At 37.9% G+C, this 18295-nt stretch overlaps 1 protein-coding gene across 8 annotated transcripts in view; it reads right to left on the bottom strand.

Annotated features, from left to right (window-relative positions):
• Nucleotides 1-404: 404 nt before the first annotated feature.
• The window catches only part of LOC121296772 (rap guanine nucleotide exchange factor 6-like), a 72565-nt gene continuing 54674 nt past the window's right edge, over nt 405-18295 (bottom strand). For 6 of the 8 annotated variants that reach the window (XM_041222542.1, XM_041222544.1, XM_041222548.1 and 3 more), the window contains 14 exons: nt 16111-16268; nt 13200-13440; nt 11728-12111; nt 10726-10937; nt 9478-9601; nt 8564-8587; nt 7602-7822; nt 6398-6580; nt 6053-6196; nt 5683-5796; nt 3313-3541; nt 2034-2524; nt 1323-1622; nt 405-783 (listed from right to left, as the gene is read on the bottom strand). In XM_041222542.1, coding sequence (XP_041078476.1) covers nt 761-783; nt 1323-1622; nt 2034-2524; nt 3313-3541; nt 5683-5796; nt 6053-6196; nt 6398-6580; nt 7602-7822; nt 8564-8587; nt 9478-9601; nt 10726-10937; nt 11728-12111; nt 13200-13440; nt 16111-16268 — 2848 coding nt within the window. In that variant the 3' untranslated portion in view covers nt 405-760. The remainder of the gene's footprint in view (nt 784-1322; nt 1623-2033; nt 2525-3312; nt 3542-5682; nt 5797-6052; nt 6197-6397; nt 6581-7601; nt 7823-8563; nt 8588-9477; nt 9602-10725; nt 10938-11727; nt 12112-13199; nt 13441-16110; nt 16269-18295) is intronic. The other 2 variants (XM_041222547.1, XM_041222543.1) reach the window with 2 other exon arrangements.

Genomic DNA, 18295 nt, shown 5'->3' with positions numbered 1-18295 from the left:
CTATGCAGTACTGCTAACCACATTCAATTATACAATGCTGATAAAGGGTTGAAACGCTAAGGAACTAAAACAGATGTTGCCTTGACCTAACAAAAGTTCAGATAACGTCATACTCTTCTGAAATAGCTTTTGAATTGTCTTTTTATTTTTTTACTGTAACGTTGCAGCGCCCCTATCAACTTCCTCTGCATGGACTCTTTAAACTTCAAATGATACTGGCCAGGGCTGTACTTGCAAAGCGCGAGCATGCTGGTAAATGCACAGGTCTGCTTCCCTTTGTAGTACAGTCCATTATCTTAAAACAAGGCTTGAAGGATTTCTATCAGTCTCCTGCAGTTACAGTGCTTGCATGCCTAAAACCCTTTTAATACCCCCCCAGTCCACTATCACAACTAAACTCCCGCTGTTGATTCCTGAACGGGTTTAAATAATTAAAAGGCCGTTAGATTTTGTGGTCCCTGAAGATTTGATCCAGTCCCATTTACAATACTGTCTGAGGTACAACAAATCAGACAAAAAATATCAATCCAACAAAAAATGAACAATAACTTGATGCATGTTTGTTTAGTCTGAATTAATACATATGCAGCAATACATACTGCTGGGCAGCACACAGCATTGATGCCACTGATGTTTAAAGTTTTCCACAGCTGAAGAAAGCAGCAAGAGTCTTAGTCAGCTTCTAAACTGATATTCTTCTTTTCCTCCTGTGCTGTGGACTCCACAAAGTGTTGCAAACTCTCTCACAGTCTGGTCCTGGTTACACAGCTGACACTTGCTCTTCTGTTAAAGAAAAAAATAAATTATTATATTATACATAAGAACCCACACAAGAAAAAGTAAAACATACAACCTTATCCAACCCTACTAAAATAAAACACATTAACACACTTTGTATTTTTGAAAACTTGGAAACGACATCACAATGTGAAATGGGTCAATTTGATAAACATACTTTTTTTTTTGTTTCTCTTAGGTTTGCAATTCCCAGCAAAAACAGAAAAAAAGTCATGTTTTACCCATTTGACTGAATAATACTAAAGATTTAAGATTTCTAATGATCTGTTGGCCATAAATAGAATGACAAACACTCCGAGGCTGATTTACTAAACCTTTAGACCAACCAAACATTTGGACCACTTTAAAACTATAAGCAGCTTAAGCACGAAAAGATATAAACTAGCAAATATTTACCATCATACCTAACTGTGATGAACAAAAATAAATGATGACCATGTAAACATGAAACATTACACTGTTCTTAAAATAGGCTATATATACAGTAATGGATTGAAAAATGTTTTCAGTTTCACAACACGTACCATCCTCCTCACTAGCTCGTTCTCTCTGTTGATTAACATGGGCTAGTCTAGGGTCAGAATCTTGCCGCTTTTGTGTCAGGGACTGAACTAGCGTCTTGGCTTCTGGTTGCCTAGCAATGGCACAGTGGGGTGGGACCAACTTTGACCTCTGCAATGCCATACTATAGTCTGGAGGTTTTAAACGTGGGTGGCAGGATGCTCCTTCCTTTACAGCCACTAATGGGATTCCCAGGTATCCTGGAGGAGTGGGTGGTGGTGCCCTATATCTATCGTCCTTCTGAGCGGAAGTGACACAGTACACTGGCACAAGACACAAGCAGCAGGAATGTTAATGAGAAAAAGGAAATGACAACTAAAAAACAATGAGATGTTAACAACAGGGTATACAAACAAGCGATGCATGTAGAGCGTAGGATGGCAGCAGCAGATTTGTCTTTTTATTTTTAGCTAGCACCCTCCCCTCCACCAAACATCTGTAAGTTAAATTCAATGTTAAGTCCGTAAAATAAAATTCCCCATTAACAAGAGAAATGCAGTTATTTGGTTAATTTAAGCCATGTGTGAGAAAGAAAAGATAGTGTTATTAATGTCATTTGGAACATCCCAAATCTGCTGATGTCATTTTAAATCAGTTTCTAATTAATAATACATCATTTAAAAAAAAAAAAAACATACTGTACATAAAAGCACGAAGACCGTTTTTAAGCTTACCTATAAGTCCCTTTTCTGTGCTTGAAGTGACAGTTTTATAAACTGCATCTGTGCTTGGTTCACAATCTGAAGCTTCGCCCTGGGTTACTCCAGAACTATCCAGAACCCTCCTCTTAATGGTTCCGTAGTTCCCCTCATACGTGTCAGAGAGGGAGCTGGAGGAGGCCCAGCTTTGCCTCGACTGGCTCAGCTCTAAGCTGTCTTTGGAATGCCTATTACTTCTCTGAAGGTCCTCCTCTGCCAAGGACCCTGTAGGCTCCACCTCGACAATGGGCCCATCAAGCTGGGTGTGGTGGAAAGAGCCCAGGTCCCAGCCTCTCTGGTTCTGGATGCTCTGGAAGTTGTCGTGGGAGTTGCTTGAGCATGACGTCCAGCTGCCCCTCCCACTGTCTGCTGTGTCTGTGAAGATGTGGCCACGGGCAAACTCATCGAGGCTTGTGGAGGGCGTACACGTTGAGCCCCTGGTTACAGCAGGCCTTGGCACTGAATAACTGAACAAAGTCCAGGCGAGGTCAGTAACATAAACTAAATTATTCACCTTTTCTAGATTGTGGTTGATATAACATGTATACTTTAATGCTGCATTGAACCACTTTTCTATTTACTGTATTTTGTTTAAAAGTAATGTAATTATAACAAGCACAGCAGAGAAAAGAGAATAAGGCATTTAAATACTGAATGACAATTATATTGTGCGGCAGTAATCATAAAGGTCAATATAATACAAAATGTAAAACAAACAAAAAAAAAGATTAACTTTGTAACACTCCCATTTAAAAAAAAATCTAAAATATCCCCTGCACATGAACCTCCAATTCTTCAAAACCCACAGCTTTGCAGCAACATTCCATATCAGTCATTTTACTTAATATTTCTGCAGCAATCGTAGCATTGTTTTTCTTTCTACTCTTAGTTTGGGACATTAGAATAGAAATTAAATATACCATTAGGTGCGTGCAGAGTTTAATCCAGATTTTCCCTTTAAAGATAATTCATGCACTTACAACATTGGACCACCAGGTGGAGTGAGTGCAAAAGTAAAAATCCAATTTGGAGACAGGAATTAGATAAAAGAATGCCACAAAGAGGAAGACTTTAGGGATACTTAGTAGTTACACTGCATTTTATCAACTGAGCCAGTTTAAACATATCACGTGCCACAGGGACATATTACAAAGCCGTTAATAATCTCGACTGACACAATTTGGTTGTTATATTTTAAAAAATGTAAGGAGGTGCCAAATTCCTTTTTGACTGAATTTGTTGTGGAAAAACTCACCTGGTGGAGGGGTGGCTGCACTGGGGTGCTGCGGTTGGCATGTTTTCTTTCCTGTCTGCAGCTGCAGTGGGTTCTGGGAAGCTGAGATGCTGTGTTAAGCTGCGCTCTTCTGATGTGACACACGTGGAGTCAGCAGAGCAATTGCTGACAATGCTGGAGCGGGAGGAGATCTCGCTGTGGCTCGAGTCAGAGAAGTTATCAGATTTTGTGGTTGGCATCAGAGCGTAACCTAAATAAAAGAAGACCACGAGCAGTCTGTAAATCAGAAAGACCTTGCGATCTGAACATGTGTATTCTGTTCTGCTTTCAGAGTTGCAAATCTACCTTTATCACTGCAATAAGTGTAAAAGAACTGTAGGTACTGACTAAGAAACTGAAGTGCAGAAATCCAGGTTATATTTGAAAAATAAGATATGCTATGTCAGAACATAAGAAAGTTTACAAACGAGAGGAGGCCATTCGGCCCATCTTGCTCGTTTGGTTTTTAGTAGCTTACTGATCCCAGAATCTCATCAAGCAGCTTCTTAAAGGATCCCAGGGTGTCGGCTTCAACAGTATTACTTATTAAAATGGGGTCCTACTCACAAAGCTTGTCTCATTATGCAATGACAGAAGTGTTGCTGGAGCTTCTATTCATGCAACTGTTTAGTTAATGAACAAACCTGAAGTAACTACACTAATGCAGCAGTAAGAAAGCACCATAGTGTTCATAAACTAGAACAACTTTTATTTACCAAAAAATAAATTCTAAAGATATACGATTAGCTTCCCTGTCATGTACAATAGCTAAATGCATTTGTAACATTGCATCTTTTAATGTATATAAAGAACATAAGCAAATATGTAAAACAACTTCCAATGATGTTTGCACACAAAAGGAAGGCATATATCTGAATTTGCAATTATGCCTAACAGCACAATTTGTAAGGTAACATTATCTAATAAGCTATTACAGCTGTAGACTACTTAATGCATTTAAAAGGCAAAAAACTCTAGGCATTATCATACTGGGTCTGTTTTACTAACAGGAAAATATAGGAACTTATGAGCCCTACATCATATTTCTCAAATGGGGCTGATCTGAATCACTTAGATGGGCATAAAACCTGCTTTTCTTTCAGACAGGCACATAATCTTACAGCGATGTAAATGGTGAAGAGACAGGTTTCCAGAAATATGCACCCGGATTTATGTTTCCAGAAACTTAAAACATTCATGTTCCAATCAAATAATTGCAGAGATGATGTAATGCAGAGGAGTCATGTTACTTTAAATGACAACACCAACATAAAAAATGCATGCTCCAATTACACCATCCGCATCACAAGCTATTTTAGAGAAGGCAGGAGACTTTGAAGGTGAAACAGGTGCTTAGACATCTGCGTCTTGGTGCGCGTCTCTGCAATGTAACCTTCTATTCTGGAGCAGTGAAAGAAACTAGGTCTAATCTGGCCTGACCTTAAAAGAGGAGGGACACAGTACAAATATATGTTCGACCAAGAATCACCCCAAAAAGGGCTGAAATTGTTCTGATGACAATGCTGAATAATAAAAGTATCAATTCTCATTAAACAGTCTGATATAGTGCACTGTATTTTAAACTGACATTTTCCACATAGTAACATGACCAAGCTTTTGCTAGTGAAAGGTCTTTAACATCTGTACTTTGTTATATTGTGTAAATTTAGAATAAGCAACTGATCTTGCAGCCCTTAAGTTTTCTGCCCCATAGGACACACTTCAATATATATATATTTTTTTAAATATAAAGCTAAATTAACCATCTTTTACTAGATGCAATTTTAAACCAATAGACTCATGTGGCTTCCCCCCCCATTCCACACACACACACACACACACACACACACACACACACACATATATATAGCTTCGATATCTTTTCTTAATGTTACAACACACTTCTGTACATTTTAATTTAAAGGACTTTCAAAGTCTCTGTACATAAAACACAGCATAGTAAAAACATACATGTATCTATAAGGAACAATATGTTGGCCTTTGTCCTACTCAATCCAGTTCACACAGTCCTCCTCCTCCTATGTCTCATCCTGGGACAAAGCCATGCTAAAGGTCTATTCTGCTGTTCAACTCTGCCTTTGCTACTCCTATGACCAATACTGCTGAACGGTGAATGCATCGCTGCCAGGCTCCCCCTGTTCTCTCCTGTGTCTCTTGTACAATCTCCTGTCTCTGTTCTAGTTGAAGGCTCTACTCTCTCCCTGGAAAATCTCCTGTCCCTGAGCATCCTGAAGGGGGACCTCACTCTCTTCCTGATCTTAGTGTCCTGTCCTGCTGCCTCTGTCCTCAAGTCTGTCATCTGCTGGATTCTCTTATATAATAAAGCCCCACCTATCCCATAGCTGCGTGGCCCGCTGTTCTTGGTGCTGGTCTCGCTGGTCAGGGATGAGGAGGAGCCTGAGAGATTCATCTGGCTGGAGTTCCGAGATCTCGGGATACTCCCAACTGAAAAGAGTCAAGTATAGAATGGGGGTGAGGTTCCTTATTTTAAATGTGTTACAAAATACACCAATGCTAATATATTAAATTGAAACCATTACTAATAAACCGTATGTTGAAAAAAAGTTAACACCCAAGGCTGGTTTCACAGACTGAGATTAACACCAATCTTAGACTAACCAACCTCAGGCAGTGGAAGATTAGTGCTCATCTCAGTGTGTGAAACCACAGAATGAAACTCTGCTGATCTACCAGGGCATACCTTTGTGTGGTGATCCCTGGGGAGATACAGGGGGGCTGGAATGCAGGGAGGAGGCTGTAGATATGGCATCGTCGGCAGCTCTTTTACAAGAGACATCGTCAGACGTGCCGGCAGTTTTCTTTACACACTGGGGAGAACCAGCACCTACAATGAAAAAATAAAAAAGGGTGAATCCAGCTGCACACTAAACATTTGAAGCAAAATGCATTGACTGTAATATGGAGAGTCTTTGATGTTAGCATTCTTTAGTTAGATGCTAATATTGTTTACTATATTGCATACTGTCATTTTCTTTTCTCTTTTGAACATACGTGCTGCACTACTTAAAAGAGAAGCTGAACGTACTGGATGAGGCGACGTCCTTCAAGGTCCCCTTTCTCCGGAGCGGATGCAGGTTGACAGAAGGCACCTGCAGAACTTGGCTGATTCTGTGCTGCTGGTGAGATTTTCCAGACGGGTTTGAGGACCTCATGGACACTGGAGACAGATCTGATTTTCCTGCTCGTCTGTCATTTAGATTCTTGGACACTGTTAAATTGAAATAGGAAATAATTAATCTTGCATGTATCATTGCAAGATTATTCTGTTCCCACCAAAGACAATAATCAAAAAATTACATCAACAACACCGCTTTTAAGAAATTCAGCAAGTAGCGTTTTGGTGAAATGGGAAGACTATGATGATGATGATCAACTCTAATTTCATTTTCATTAGGTTGCTGCAGGGAAGTATGATTAACTTTCAAAATCAAGGTAAGATTTGGCTTGTGATTAATCCATTGTTTTTGACTGAGAAATTATACTGTGAACTACAGGCATTGTGACGGCAGATGTTATTTAACTGTTATTATTATTATTATTACTACAATGTCACAAATTATATGTATGTACTACAGTGAACCTAATTCTTAAATTAAGATTTTTTTTTTTTGTGCAACCCCACATCAATCCAGCAGATGGCAGTGTAAAGCAATGTATTACTGATCTTGCAGAATACCATTCTGCCAAAAATCGACTGCAGTTTCAATGGCAACACATCACAAGGCAATATGAATGTTAACACAAGGAAATACAGTAAATATACAATAACGAGCCACATGATGCGAGGACATCTAATAAAAATAATTACAAAATGCAAAGTAGGCTTCAACTAATTAGATCTTCCATTCGGAATGCAAATTGAAAATTGTAGTGCATTGCTTCATGTCCGATACGCTACAGCAAAGATCCATCTGGATCAGGGAATAAGATGCCTGTGTAGAATGAAAGCCGATGGTTTTGCACGCATCTGCATGCAATATTTGTCTTTGGGGTGCTCATTAGGCCACTTATTTGGACAGATTGGTTTCTGCAACTCAGAAAATAATCAACTCGGTCCGACAGTGGCCGAGTTCAACCGCTGATTGAAAAGGGACAATTTCAGATGGCTTTCACGTCCGTTCCAGCGGCCGACGCTCATTTCCTTGCTGTCAGTGCTGTCTGACAGCAGTAAAGAGTTCGATACAACACGTTATCAACGCACGCTCTGCTAAGTGCACTATTTAACTTACAGGTGCTGTAGGCAGGCTCACACTGGAGGGACATGATCTGGAATTTCTCCTCGTCGGTTTCCACATTCAGATTGGAAAGGTACTGCTTCACTTTCCGTGCCATCTGTGCATCCTCATACAGCTTCTTGGCATTGAGCAGGGAGCTGCGACGCACACGCTTTTTGTGGGCCCCTCCTTGTACATCAAGCATGTTAGAGTTTGTGCTGCCCTGACTTAAAGATCTAAAAAGAAAAAAGAAATGACCGTTTTTTTCAATGCAAATCATGACTGACGAATAAAATATTAAAAGAGCACATGCAAAAAGCAGGTTATCACATTAATGGCGATGCATGCTTTTTAATTGCTATTAATTGTGTAAAGTAACCCTACTCTAGGAGTTCTGTAAATTTTGGCTCCCACCTGATCAATTTACAGCACACGTCCCTTTTTGTTAACTAAACTATGTATTTCTTTTTTTTTTTTTTTTTTAAATCTGTGTTCTGACACTAACTCATTAAAGGTCGATATCCTATTTTTCATATAGAACATGTGTACAATTGAGCTTTATCCATAATGAAACTCATGCAACTCTTTGTAGAACACTACAGTATATACACTATAATAAACATACTAGGACAAAACAAAACCATGCTGGAGTTGTACCATGCCAAAGATTACACAAATGAATAATGAAATTGGTACATGAAAACAGAGGTTAGAAAATATTTGCACTGGATAAATAAATAAAACATGGCAGTGCATTATGATCAAGATGCCATCCAAAGATAAAGGTATTGTTAGGTTTTGCTGCTGTTCTCCTCCTCAAGCTCGTATGCACTGTGGCTGATGAAATTATATTTGGGTACCAATCCTGCGCACCTAGGTTAATAGTGTAGGATGCATGCTTTTTATATGTGAAGGTAAGCAGGATGCAAAGGGTTCAAGTGCTCGAACCGTTGGCTTTGTTCCACAGCACTACTCACCCTAAACTTTTCCATCTCTTCTTCCTGCAAGCAAGAGCCATGAACATTGAAGCATGGTTTAAAAAAAAAAAACCAAGGGAGAACCAGGACAGAAGAGTCAGAAAACAGACAGGAAGGAGACGTGGAAGAATAAAAAGCTCAGAAGCAACGCTGCAAGAATACTCTTAATTTGAACGCATCATTCCTTCGTTTTTGTTTCACAATGGCAAAACATTAATTTATGCAAATCCCTCTGCAAAGAATATTTGATTATATGGTGGAAGTGGCAAACAAAGAGTTAAGTCAAACACAGTTTTTTTTTTTTTTTTTTTTTTTAACATAAAACTTGGAATAATAAAGCAGAGGCTGAAACAGTTTAGAACGAAAGAAAAAGCAAAGTAAAATTCAGCAATCTGAAACCCATTTTAATCTAGTTTGTTGTTGTCACTATAGTCGTGTGTGCTTTATATATGCAAACAGCAAAGTAGGTGTCACATTGAAATCTATTCACATCAAAAGAGAAAGCAGCGGGGTTCTGAAGACTATAGCAATATACGTCTCCATGTGCTGCTCCAACTGCTTAACTAGCGGAACTGTCATTTTTTATTTTCATTTGTTAACATCCTGACAACCTTATACACTTAAACCTTTAACGTCTGTTTCAAAGCTCTTTTCAAAATGTCTGCTCTCTTGCACTGATAGTGCAAGGGTTATTGCCCGCATTGTCAAACAGGTAACATAGCAATAGCACTATACTCTGTAGAACGTGCGTTTTATATTAAAACAAACACATGTAATGCATATCACTATCACAGCATTCGCATGTGCAATACACTTCATAGGTCTCAGGGACTTTGCTATAAATATTTTTTCAGGAAGTCGAGTGCCTTTGTAGAAACAGCGGCGCCCTCTCATGCCCCTCTGAGATTACACACCTCTGTCTGAACATCAAGGCTGGATCCATGTTCACGGAGGTCATTCGGGTGACATGTCGTATCTCCTTGGCAATCATTCGCAGTTTTTCAAAGTTCACCAAACCTTCCACACTTGAATCGTTACCTAATTGAACAAAAGGATATTGTTAAATGTTTTTTTTTTTTTTTAAGGAACGAGAACAGCAGGCAGAGGATTTCGTTAGTTAGGGTCCGACTGTCAATATTCTTTCACCGTTCTTTCAAAGGTCTGATAATGGTGTCAAGCCAGCAACACACAACTGAATACATTGGACAAGTACATTTAACTACTACTAGCACCACAGTTGTTTACCCAGAGCCTTTCTTTTCGTAAAATGGGGAAAAACACCTGCAATTGTGCAAAATACTTAAGGTTAAAACATGACATGCCTGTTTTTAGCCAATTATTCCCCTCACATTAATTCATACACCCTGATGTGCCCAACAGATATATTGGGAACACACAGTCGATAGTGCGTTGCAACAGGTATCTTCCTAATGAGCTTCTAATTGATTTTTTTTTTATTGTTATTCATTATCCATGTTTTGTAAACAAGCAGAAGTCAACAGGGAATGCAGAATGTGAGACAAGTGAGCGTCGACTGCAAAAATATCTTTAACAATGTATTCAGAACCGTCTGATGTAATGTTTTCTATGCTGATTTTGAATAATTCTTGTTAAACAATGATGTTTTTCAATAGTATCTTTATTTCAGAGGACTGTTAAGTCATTTATCTCATACAAGTCCCCTGCAAATCAATTTTCCACTATGTGCGGGAAACTCCTGACGTCAAGGAAAACTCAGCATTGAATTCGCCAAACTCTCCTAATAAGGCTGTTCTAAAGGCAGTTTCTGAACTACCTCCCTCTAACACTTGACTCTGAAAAGGATGTGAGACTAAGAAAAAAAAACACATTGGAAAAGAAATGCAGAAACAAAAGGAAATGAAAATACGGACCTCATCCAATACAATTACTTCACATACATTTAGAAGCATGAAATCTAAAATTAAAGTTAATGCATTGTTCTGTACGAGATGTCAGCTCTAGCTAGTAATTACACTGACGGTGCAACACGATATCCCTATATAGAGAAATAACTTTACTACTTTGTCATATGTTCTAATGCACATTCATACCAGTATAAAATGTTCCTAAAATGATTTCTTACATGTGATTTTTACCGTAATCATAAATAAATACATATACATGTAATGCCAACATGTTACCTTCATGAAGAAAGGTTAGGTCCTTCTTAACAACTGGGAAAAGAGGAATGATGGGCGGCTGCACACTCTGGCTGCTCAACACGTTGCGATACTTGGCCATGTTTCTGGAAGGGTCAAAAATATCTTGAAGATCCCTGAAAAGTTTCTCATATTTGCTTGGCAGTTTCTCCCATGTACCCCTCAGGCGAGCGACTGGAACAAGATACAGACCGCTGAAAATAAATAAAGTACTCCATCAACAGCAATGTACAGCACTGGATACTGTACTCACTCCAACTGCAAGAGAAACAAGCGGCATGTCTACTAAACCCCCCTCGATGCTGAACTCTGCAAATAACAAAATCAAATTCGGATAACAAATTATTTAGACTGCAAATTGCTGATATATAGCCTAACACATAAATAATACATGCACAACAAAAGAAACATACTGTTGTATGGCCTCTCGTCCAGCAAAAAACTATACTGAGCTTTACATTTTTAATGCCACTTAACCATTGCTTTTTATTGCAACAGTATCCAGGGATACAAATACGACTCCCACTGCAAAGTAATTCTATCCATTCCTGGTTTTACTACGAGTTTAATAAGACACACCTGAGCTTGTTACCCTATATACTGTGGCTAACCAGCATTGAAGTAAAACCTGGAATGGGAGAAACTGCTATGCAAATAGAAGTCTTACTTCCATCCCTGGTATCAGAATGTTATATACATATTTTGCATTTGGTTATCTTACAGATGCCAATAGTAGATGATCATAATTGCAAATAACATGACTGCACTGAAAGAACTACTATGATGGTGTTAATGCAATCATATGAGGTACTTAAGAGTAGAACAAGTTTGCCAGCATTTTAAAGCTCTGTAAAGACGATGTAGCCCCAAGACAAATACACATGTGGGAATTGAGGGAGTATATGTTTAAATCTAGTCACTGTGTGTCTTTGTTATTACCAGACAACACTTTCTAATATAGTTTTTTTTTTTTTTTTCTCTTACCTGATGATTGCAAACATGGAGTTGAAATTCTTGCACTCTCTGCTGTGCAGAGCGATTTTGATGAAGTGCTTGATGATCTTCATCCTCTTGAACTGGTTGGGCTCCTTCAGGATTTCCGTGGCCACCCAGAACGTCTCTTGGTTCACCACCTCCTCGAACTGTTTGAGGTGAGCGTTGCCGGTCTTGGAGTTCAGCTTGAAGAGGTCGTCCACGTACTCCGTGGGCTCGATGTTGCGGAACAGCTCGAAATCCCTCATGGAGAGCTGTGTGGCCACCTCAACAGTGCTGAGCTGGAGCAGCGAGATCTGGCTCTCTCTCAGCAGCTCCTGGGCATCCTCATCTGAGCACAAAGTCTCTGTCTCCATGTTGTTCTTGAGATAGTATCTGACAGACAGAGGCAACAATCCACATTTTACAATTTTAAGTGTGAAAGCACATGTTTCTGGTTAGCTAGCTACAGAAGTATTCATCTGTATGAATGTATGCATCTTGATCTTTAATGTGTACTATTCCCTTTGTTCCTGGTAAACATGTTTTAAAGACACAGGCACCAATACCCAGTAGTGAAAGGGGGCTGAATAAAAACTGATTTAACCACTCAAAGGCAAAGCAGCATGAAATCACACAAGTGTATTTGCTACAAAATAAATAACACAAAGCCAAGTGCTATTAAACTGTGGATACTGGACCATATTTTACCACCTCAGCGTGTGTCTCTAAGATTACAAAAAGGCAACCCCACCCTATCGCTCCCCAACCAAAGTCAATTGGTTGCCAAGTAAATCAGAGTCACGGTGCTCCCTCTTTTCCTTCCATTTTATAAAAGCTTGTATCCTACAGCACGCTGTGTTTTGCTCTGTAAGCACTACATACATTACTTCAAACAAGTTCCACAGGCACCGAGAATTAAATATTAAAGTGGCCTTGATGGGCTGAAGAACTAATTTTTTTTTTTTTTTTTTTAAATGTTGTGTTGAACACATGCTGAGCCCAGCATAAATAACACAAACTGAAATTCCTTGGTTACCCCGCAAAAAATAAATACAGTTCAAACAGGATGCAAGATTTAAAATACATTTTTTTTTAAAAAATACACCAATTAAATACATTTGGCCTGTATACTGCATTCAGAGCCATTGAATTCTGAATGGCAAACCAAGCCAAGAAGCACAGATAAACTGAGGAGGGAAGAGGGAAGATAGATCTGGATTGCCCTTGTGACATGCCAATATTTCATTAAGAATGCCACTACTGAATAACAATCACGAGTCTTACATGACCAGACCAATATATAACGCTGTATATGTATGCAACTGGTTTAAGACGCTCCTCTAAGTTGCATGCCTGTACCTCGTTAATCCTTAACTACTGGGATACAATGATTTGGAAGCGGTTTCAGAAAACAAAGAGCAACAGTTTAGAAAGAAACTCAAGTTAGTTCTTTCTTCCCATAGTGTTCACTTGTTCCATACCTTCCATTGAGCTGGATTCTGTCTGCTAGTTTGGAAAATTGGTCAGGAAGCCTCCTTTGTTTTATCACTCCCTCCGGACTGATGGAAACCTCACAGAGGGAGTAGGTCTCAGCCGCTGCTGTCAGGCCGAACTCATTGACTGCATGCGACACCACGTCCTTCGCTGTGGTATCTTTGCTTATTATGATGTAGCAGCTCTGCTGGTCTGCCTTGAAGACGCGGATCACTTGATCTGGAATGTCTGTCGAAACAAACAAATACAGAACGAAGTTATAAAACAACCAAAACAAAAAATGAAAATCTAATTTCTTCCAAGTAAGCAGAGGCTGCCTGCATATGAACCATTTAGTTGAAACCTGCAGCATTTCAAACAGGTATTTGCTTTGCTGTTGAAAAAAAAACATGTAGGTATCCTACTAAAACATTAGTAAAAATAATTAAATAAAATGCAGAACATTATTATTATTATTATTATTATTAATAACCTGGTCTACTTCCCGCTATTCTAATGTAATGCTACCCATTGACGTCGCCAATGATAGTTAATGGCTCAGCTAATGGCAGAAGATGAAAAAAAGAGACCTGCATAAAAAAGGTTAAACAACCTGTGAAGAAAAAGCTATTCCAGACCATGAAAACAACAAAGCATTTGTTCAGTGCCCTTTAAAGCAGCAGCAGTCTGCTATAACCCTGAAGCCACAGACTGATCACTATTGATACACACAGCACAGGACACATTGTGTTTTGTGTTAAAAACAAGTGATCTCTTAGCCATATGTAAAATGCACAGTAATGCATATATCTTGTAACCCAAGTGTTATAAAACTGGATAAGGTTTACAATAACATAATTAAAAATGAATAATTCAAGGCAGGTCATTTACTCAAGAGAGTGAGTAAAATAAATTAGAATGAAACACATCGTTATTCTTCTGCAAATTAAAGACTGTGTTGCCCTAGAGGTACATGCAACAGTCACCATAAATTTCAATTTCAGCTAATTCAAGAACCTTGATACAAAATTTAACGTGTTCACTTCTGTCAAAATGACATGTTATTTGTCTGCTGCACTGTACTCCGAGTCATTATTGCCCCCACCCGGTGTATGACAAGACTCTGGAAATACAATGTGCTTTTAATAATGACAAAATCCCTGTCTGTCCCTACATTACAATTTCAATCATTGATGATGGGATCATATGTCAATTTTTCATTTGTGGAGAGAAAAAACACAATATATATATATATATAGAAATTTTCAAGGCTTTGGTTTATCAGCATGTCTTTTTGCTCAAGTATTTTATTTTAGCACTTTTTTTTTTTTTTTTAAATACTGTACTTCTCTATTTGTGAATTACTGAATACAGTGAATTAGTATAAAAAGGTACACTTGGTTCAGGGGTTAATCAACATCTTAAATTACCCAATGGTGAAATATTGCACTGATAATTAGTGCTGCCCAAACCCATTACTCGAAATCTGCTCTCCACAGAAATCAGGTGCTGAACATCAGGTGACAGCTAATTTCTTGAAATTAGTGAAGCGAGCGGCTGCTTCTTCACTTCTTTCACCTTCAATGACAATAAGAACTATGGATTGGGGCAGCTCTGCTGATAATGATCACAATGTTCTTCCAGTCTGCTGCTATTATTGTGGAGGTACACTTCTAAGACACACCTGACTTGCAAACTGTGTTTTTAATACAATACAAGTTATGACAGATTTTCAAGTGGGGTTTTGAGTCACATGATGCAATGGTTCACGAAACACAAAGTAAAAATTAAAAGATGCTGATGCAGTGAATACAACAAATGGGAAGAACACAGGTGGAAGGTGGGCTTGTTTGGTTAAAATGCCATTCAGAAGACCTTCTAGAGATCACCAACGCTACACGACAGCATGCAACTGAGAACTTCATACTTACAGTAAAAGCCTACGGCTGTGGTAGCAAAATGGAAAATTGTAAAACATGGTTAAGGTCAGCTGTTTAAAATACATGCACTTTCAAGTTTTGCAAAAGGCTCAGTATATGACGTCCGTCTGGATAAGCAGTGCTACATACTAGAACACAAGGGAGACCAGCATCTAAAGGAACTGAATTCAATTTGCATGTTAGCTTCATTGGGAAAACAGTGTTTAAGGCTAGACTAACGGTATTTTGAATTTGGGTGTTTTTTTTTTTTTTTAATATAAATTCCCCTTGCCTCAGTGAAATAAATGTATCTTCTGGAAAACAGCCAATGCATTTTAATATGCACTGTGCAAGCGATGAGAAGCTGCCTCGCTGATGTGAACGGAATAACCCATTTATTTTTAATAGCGAAATTGGCAGGTGAGTGGAATAATGTGAGCAAGGTTGTGCATAATAAAAGGCTGGTATACTGTGGTTGCTTAGGTCCTTGATAAACGACAATAATACACCACATTAAAGAGCTAACAAAAGGCTAATTTTTTTCACATACTTTGTTAACTGTTCATGAACAGGTTTAAGCTGATCAGTGGGGAAATCCTGAATGTTACACATCAGGATGTTAAATATGCACTGATCCAAACAAAGTTATTTTGTATGTACAATATGAATGGTTCCCAAAATATATTCTTCTTATGACTGAAAAAAAAAAAAAACTTTCACAATGCAGTTTTACCAATAAGTACATTGATTCTGAAATTTGAAAACATGTCAAAAAAGACCCTGTACAGTACTGTACAGAAGCCATTTGCTTAGTATTGTGCTCTCATAATGTATTTGAAACATGATTTAAAATAGGAAATAAATACAGATCAGAAATTTACTGTAAAAAAAAAAAAAAAGTGTATTGTATTTTTTTTGTTCGTTAATGCGGTAAATGTTTAAGCATTTAGAAATTCAGTTTGAGACACAGGTGTTATGCAGTACAGGCTCTAACCCTCACCTGCAGGGTTGGAGAAGTCCAGCACATTGACAGCAGGCTGGAGGAGGTCAGGGCTGCTGGATGACAGAGTTCCTGGAATGGGCATGATGGCTACACTGTGTCTGCACTGCCTGGTCCCTACGATACTGTCGTCTTGGGACTGACTTACTCCACCTTCACTGTAAAACACACAGGAGAGAAAAACACATCATACAAGGGTTCTTTAAAAATATACTGTACAGTAGCTGTTTCTCAGTTACTACAGTAGCTGAAGAGCAGTACTATGTAATCCCAAAATGCCAATGTTCCATAATTTAGATCTTAAATATTTTTTTATATCCCTGTGCTGTTGCATATAAATGAAAACCTCATACGTCAGTAACGACATACCGTGCAATGCAATATATACACTGAGTTTTTAAATTGACAAACATCTCAATCACTTCATATCTCAAGAGACATTTTCATATTAGATTCACATTGTAAAATAGAAAATTACACTAGAACCATACCCTTTTGACAAATGATGTTATTACAAAGCCATCATATAGATCAAGCTTTGTAGTAAAATAAACAAATGACATGCTCATGGATTTAACACATGCAAGCACTTTAAAGAAACTATTAAAATGACTACTTTCAGGCTTAGAGCACAAAAACAACATAATACTGCAAAACATGTCTAGAAATAAATACTACATTACAGATATTGTAATATGTACTGCAGAGAATCTAATCTATACATCTCAACTCTTGAACCTGGGACTGTTTTTAAAGGAACATAATGACTGAATGCACTAGAAACAACACCATGTCTCCAAGCTATAGAATCTTTATAATATTTCACCTTGGACAAATAGAATATCAATAATATATTTGTTCATACACCCAGTTATGTTTAATAGACTACATGGATTGTTAGGGTGGGTCTTCTGTATGTAAATAACATATACCCCATGGATATTTGACTACTTACACTGTGTCACTGAGGTTGTTTCTTAGTAAAAAAAAATAATAATAATAATAATAATTACAAATCTGCAAAATGATGCAGTCTCTTACCAAAACAGTCCCCTGTGCACATGATGCAATTACAAAGAAAGACAACATTGAAGAGCATTATGAGAATGGATTACACTGTGTAGACTACAGACAATACAGAGAAGCACATGGTAGAACCCAAGATTAAAAGGAGCACACCACTATAAAAGCACAAATCAATACAAAAAAAATACTTTAATACAGCTAAAACACATCAAAGAAAGAAGGGCAGGATTTATCATCTTTATATACATCATTCCATTTTAGTTTGTTTGTGTAAAAATGGCACATTACCAAAAAAAAAAAAAAAAAAAAACTTAATGTATGTAATTGATGTGGCCCAAGCAGCGTGGATGTATTAAGACAACGTTGAGCTGAAGTCCAGTACAGTTAAGAGCTCCCGCTGTATGCTTCAGACAAGCTTTATAAATGTTTAATGAACCTTGGGAATGTCCTGTCTTCAGTTGTCTCAATTTTATTTTTTTTAAAACTTTGCTTTTCCTTGATATCTAGAATACAATATTTACAAAAAAACAGATACAATACCCATCCTAGCAAACATTAGCTCCACCTTCAGTTGTTCCAGCAATACAAACCCTAAGTGAGGAAATCTATTGCACAAAACCTCCTATAATATAGGTATATATATATATATATATATATATATATATATATATATATATATATATATATATATATATATATATATATATATATATATATAATATTCCACTAAATTAAACAAATTAAATACACAGCCCTGAGGTTAGATCTTACAGTTTCCACTTCTCTAATAGTATAAGACCTCTTTGTTATACGAGTTCTGCTTTTCATAAGAAAATGTATAATATATCGCTTCACCCCAGGGCACACTAAGATGAAGAATAAAAAAGACCAACGTTTTACTACAATGCAAGGACAATAAACACGCATGATCATTTCGACTGTATATTGAAAACATACCCGTATACATTTACATGCACACTGAATGGTTCAGAGAATACCAAGCATGAAACTTGCGCTGTGCCATGTCCTGCTAGTGAAGCGCGACACAAATCCAAATGAAAAAGTGTGCTGTGCATAAGAACAGGGAAGCTGCCCCTCAAACTGGCCATTTAAATGGAATCGTTTTCACTAGAACACCACCTCCTACGCTCTTTGTCAA

The sequence above is a fragment of the Polyodon spathula genome, chromosome 22 (genome assembly GCF_017654505.1).
Source record: "Polyodon spathula isolate WHYD16114869_AA chromosome 22, ASM1765450v1, whole genome shotgun sequence".
Taxonomy (NCBI): domain Eukaryota; kingdom Metazoa; phylum Chordata; class Actinopteri; order Acipenseriformes; family Polyodontidae; genus Polyodon; species Polyodon spathula.
The sequence above is the reverse complement of the archived record's forward strand: the minus strand, read 5'-3'. Positions and strand labels throughout refer to the sequence as shown.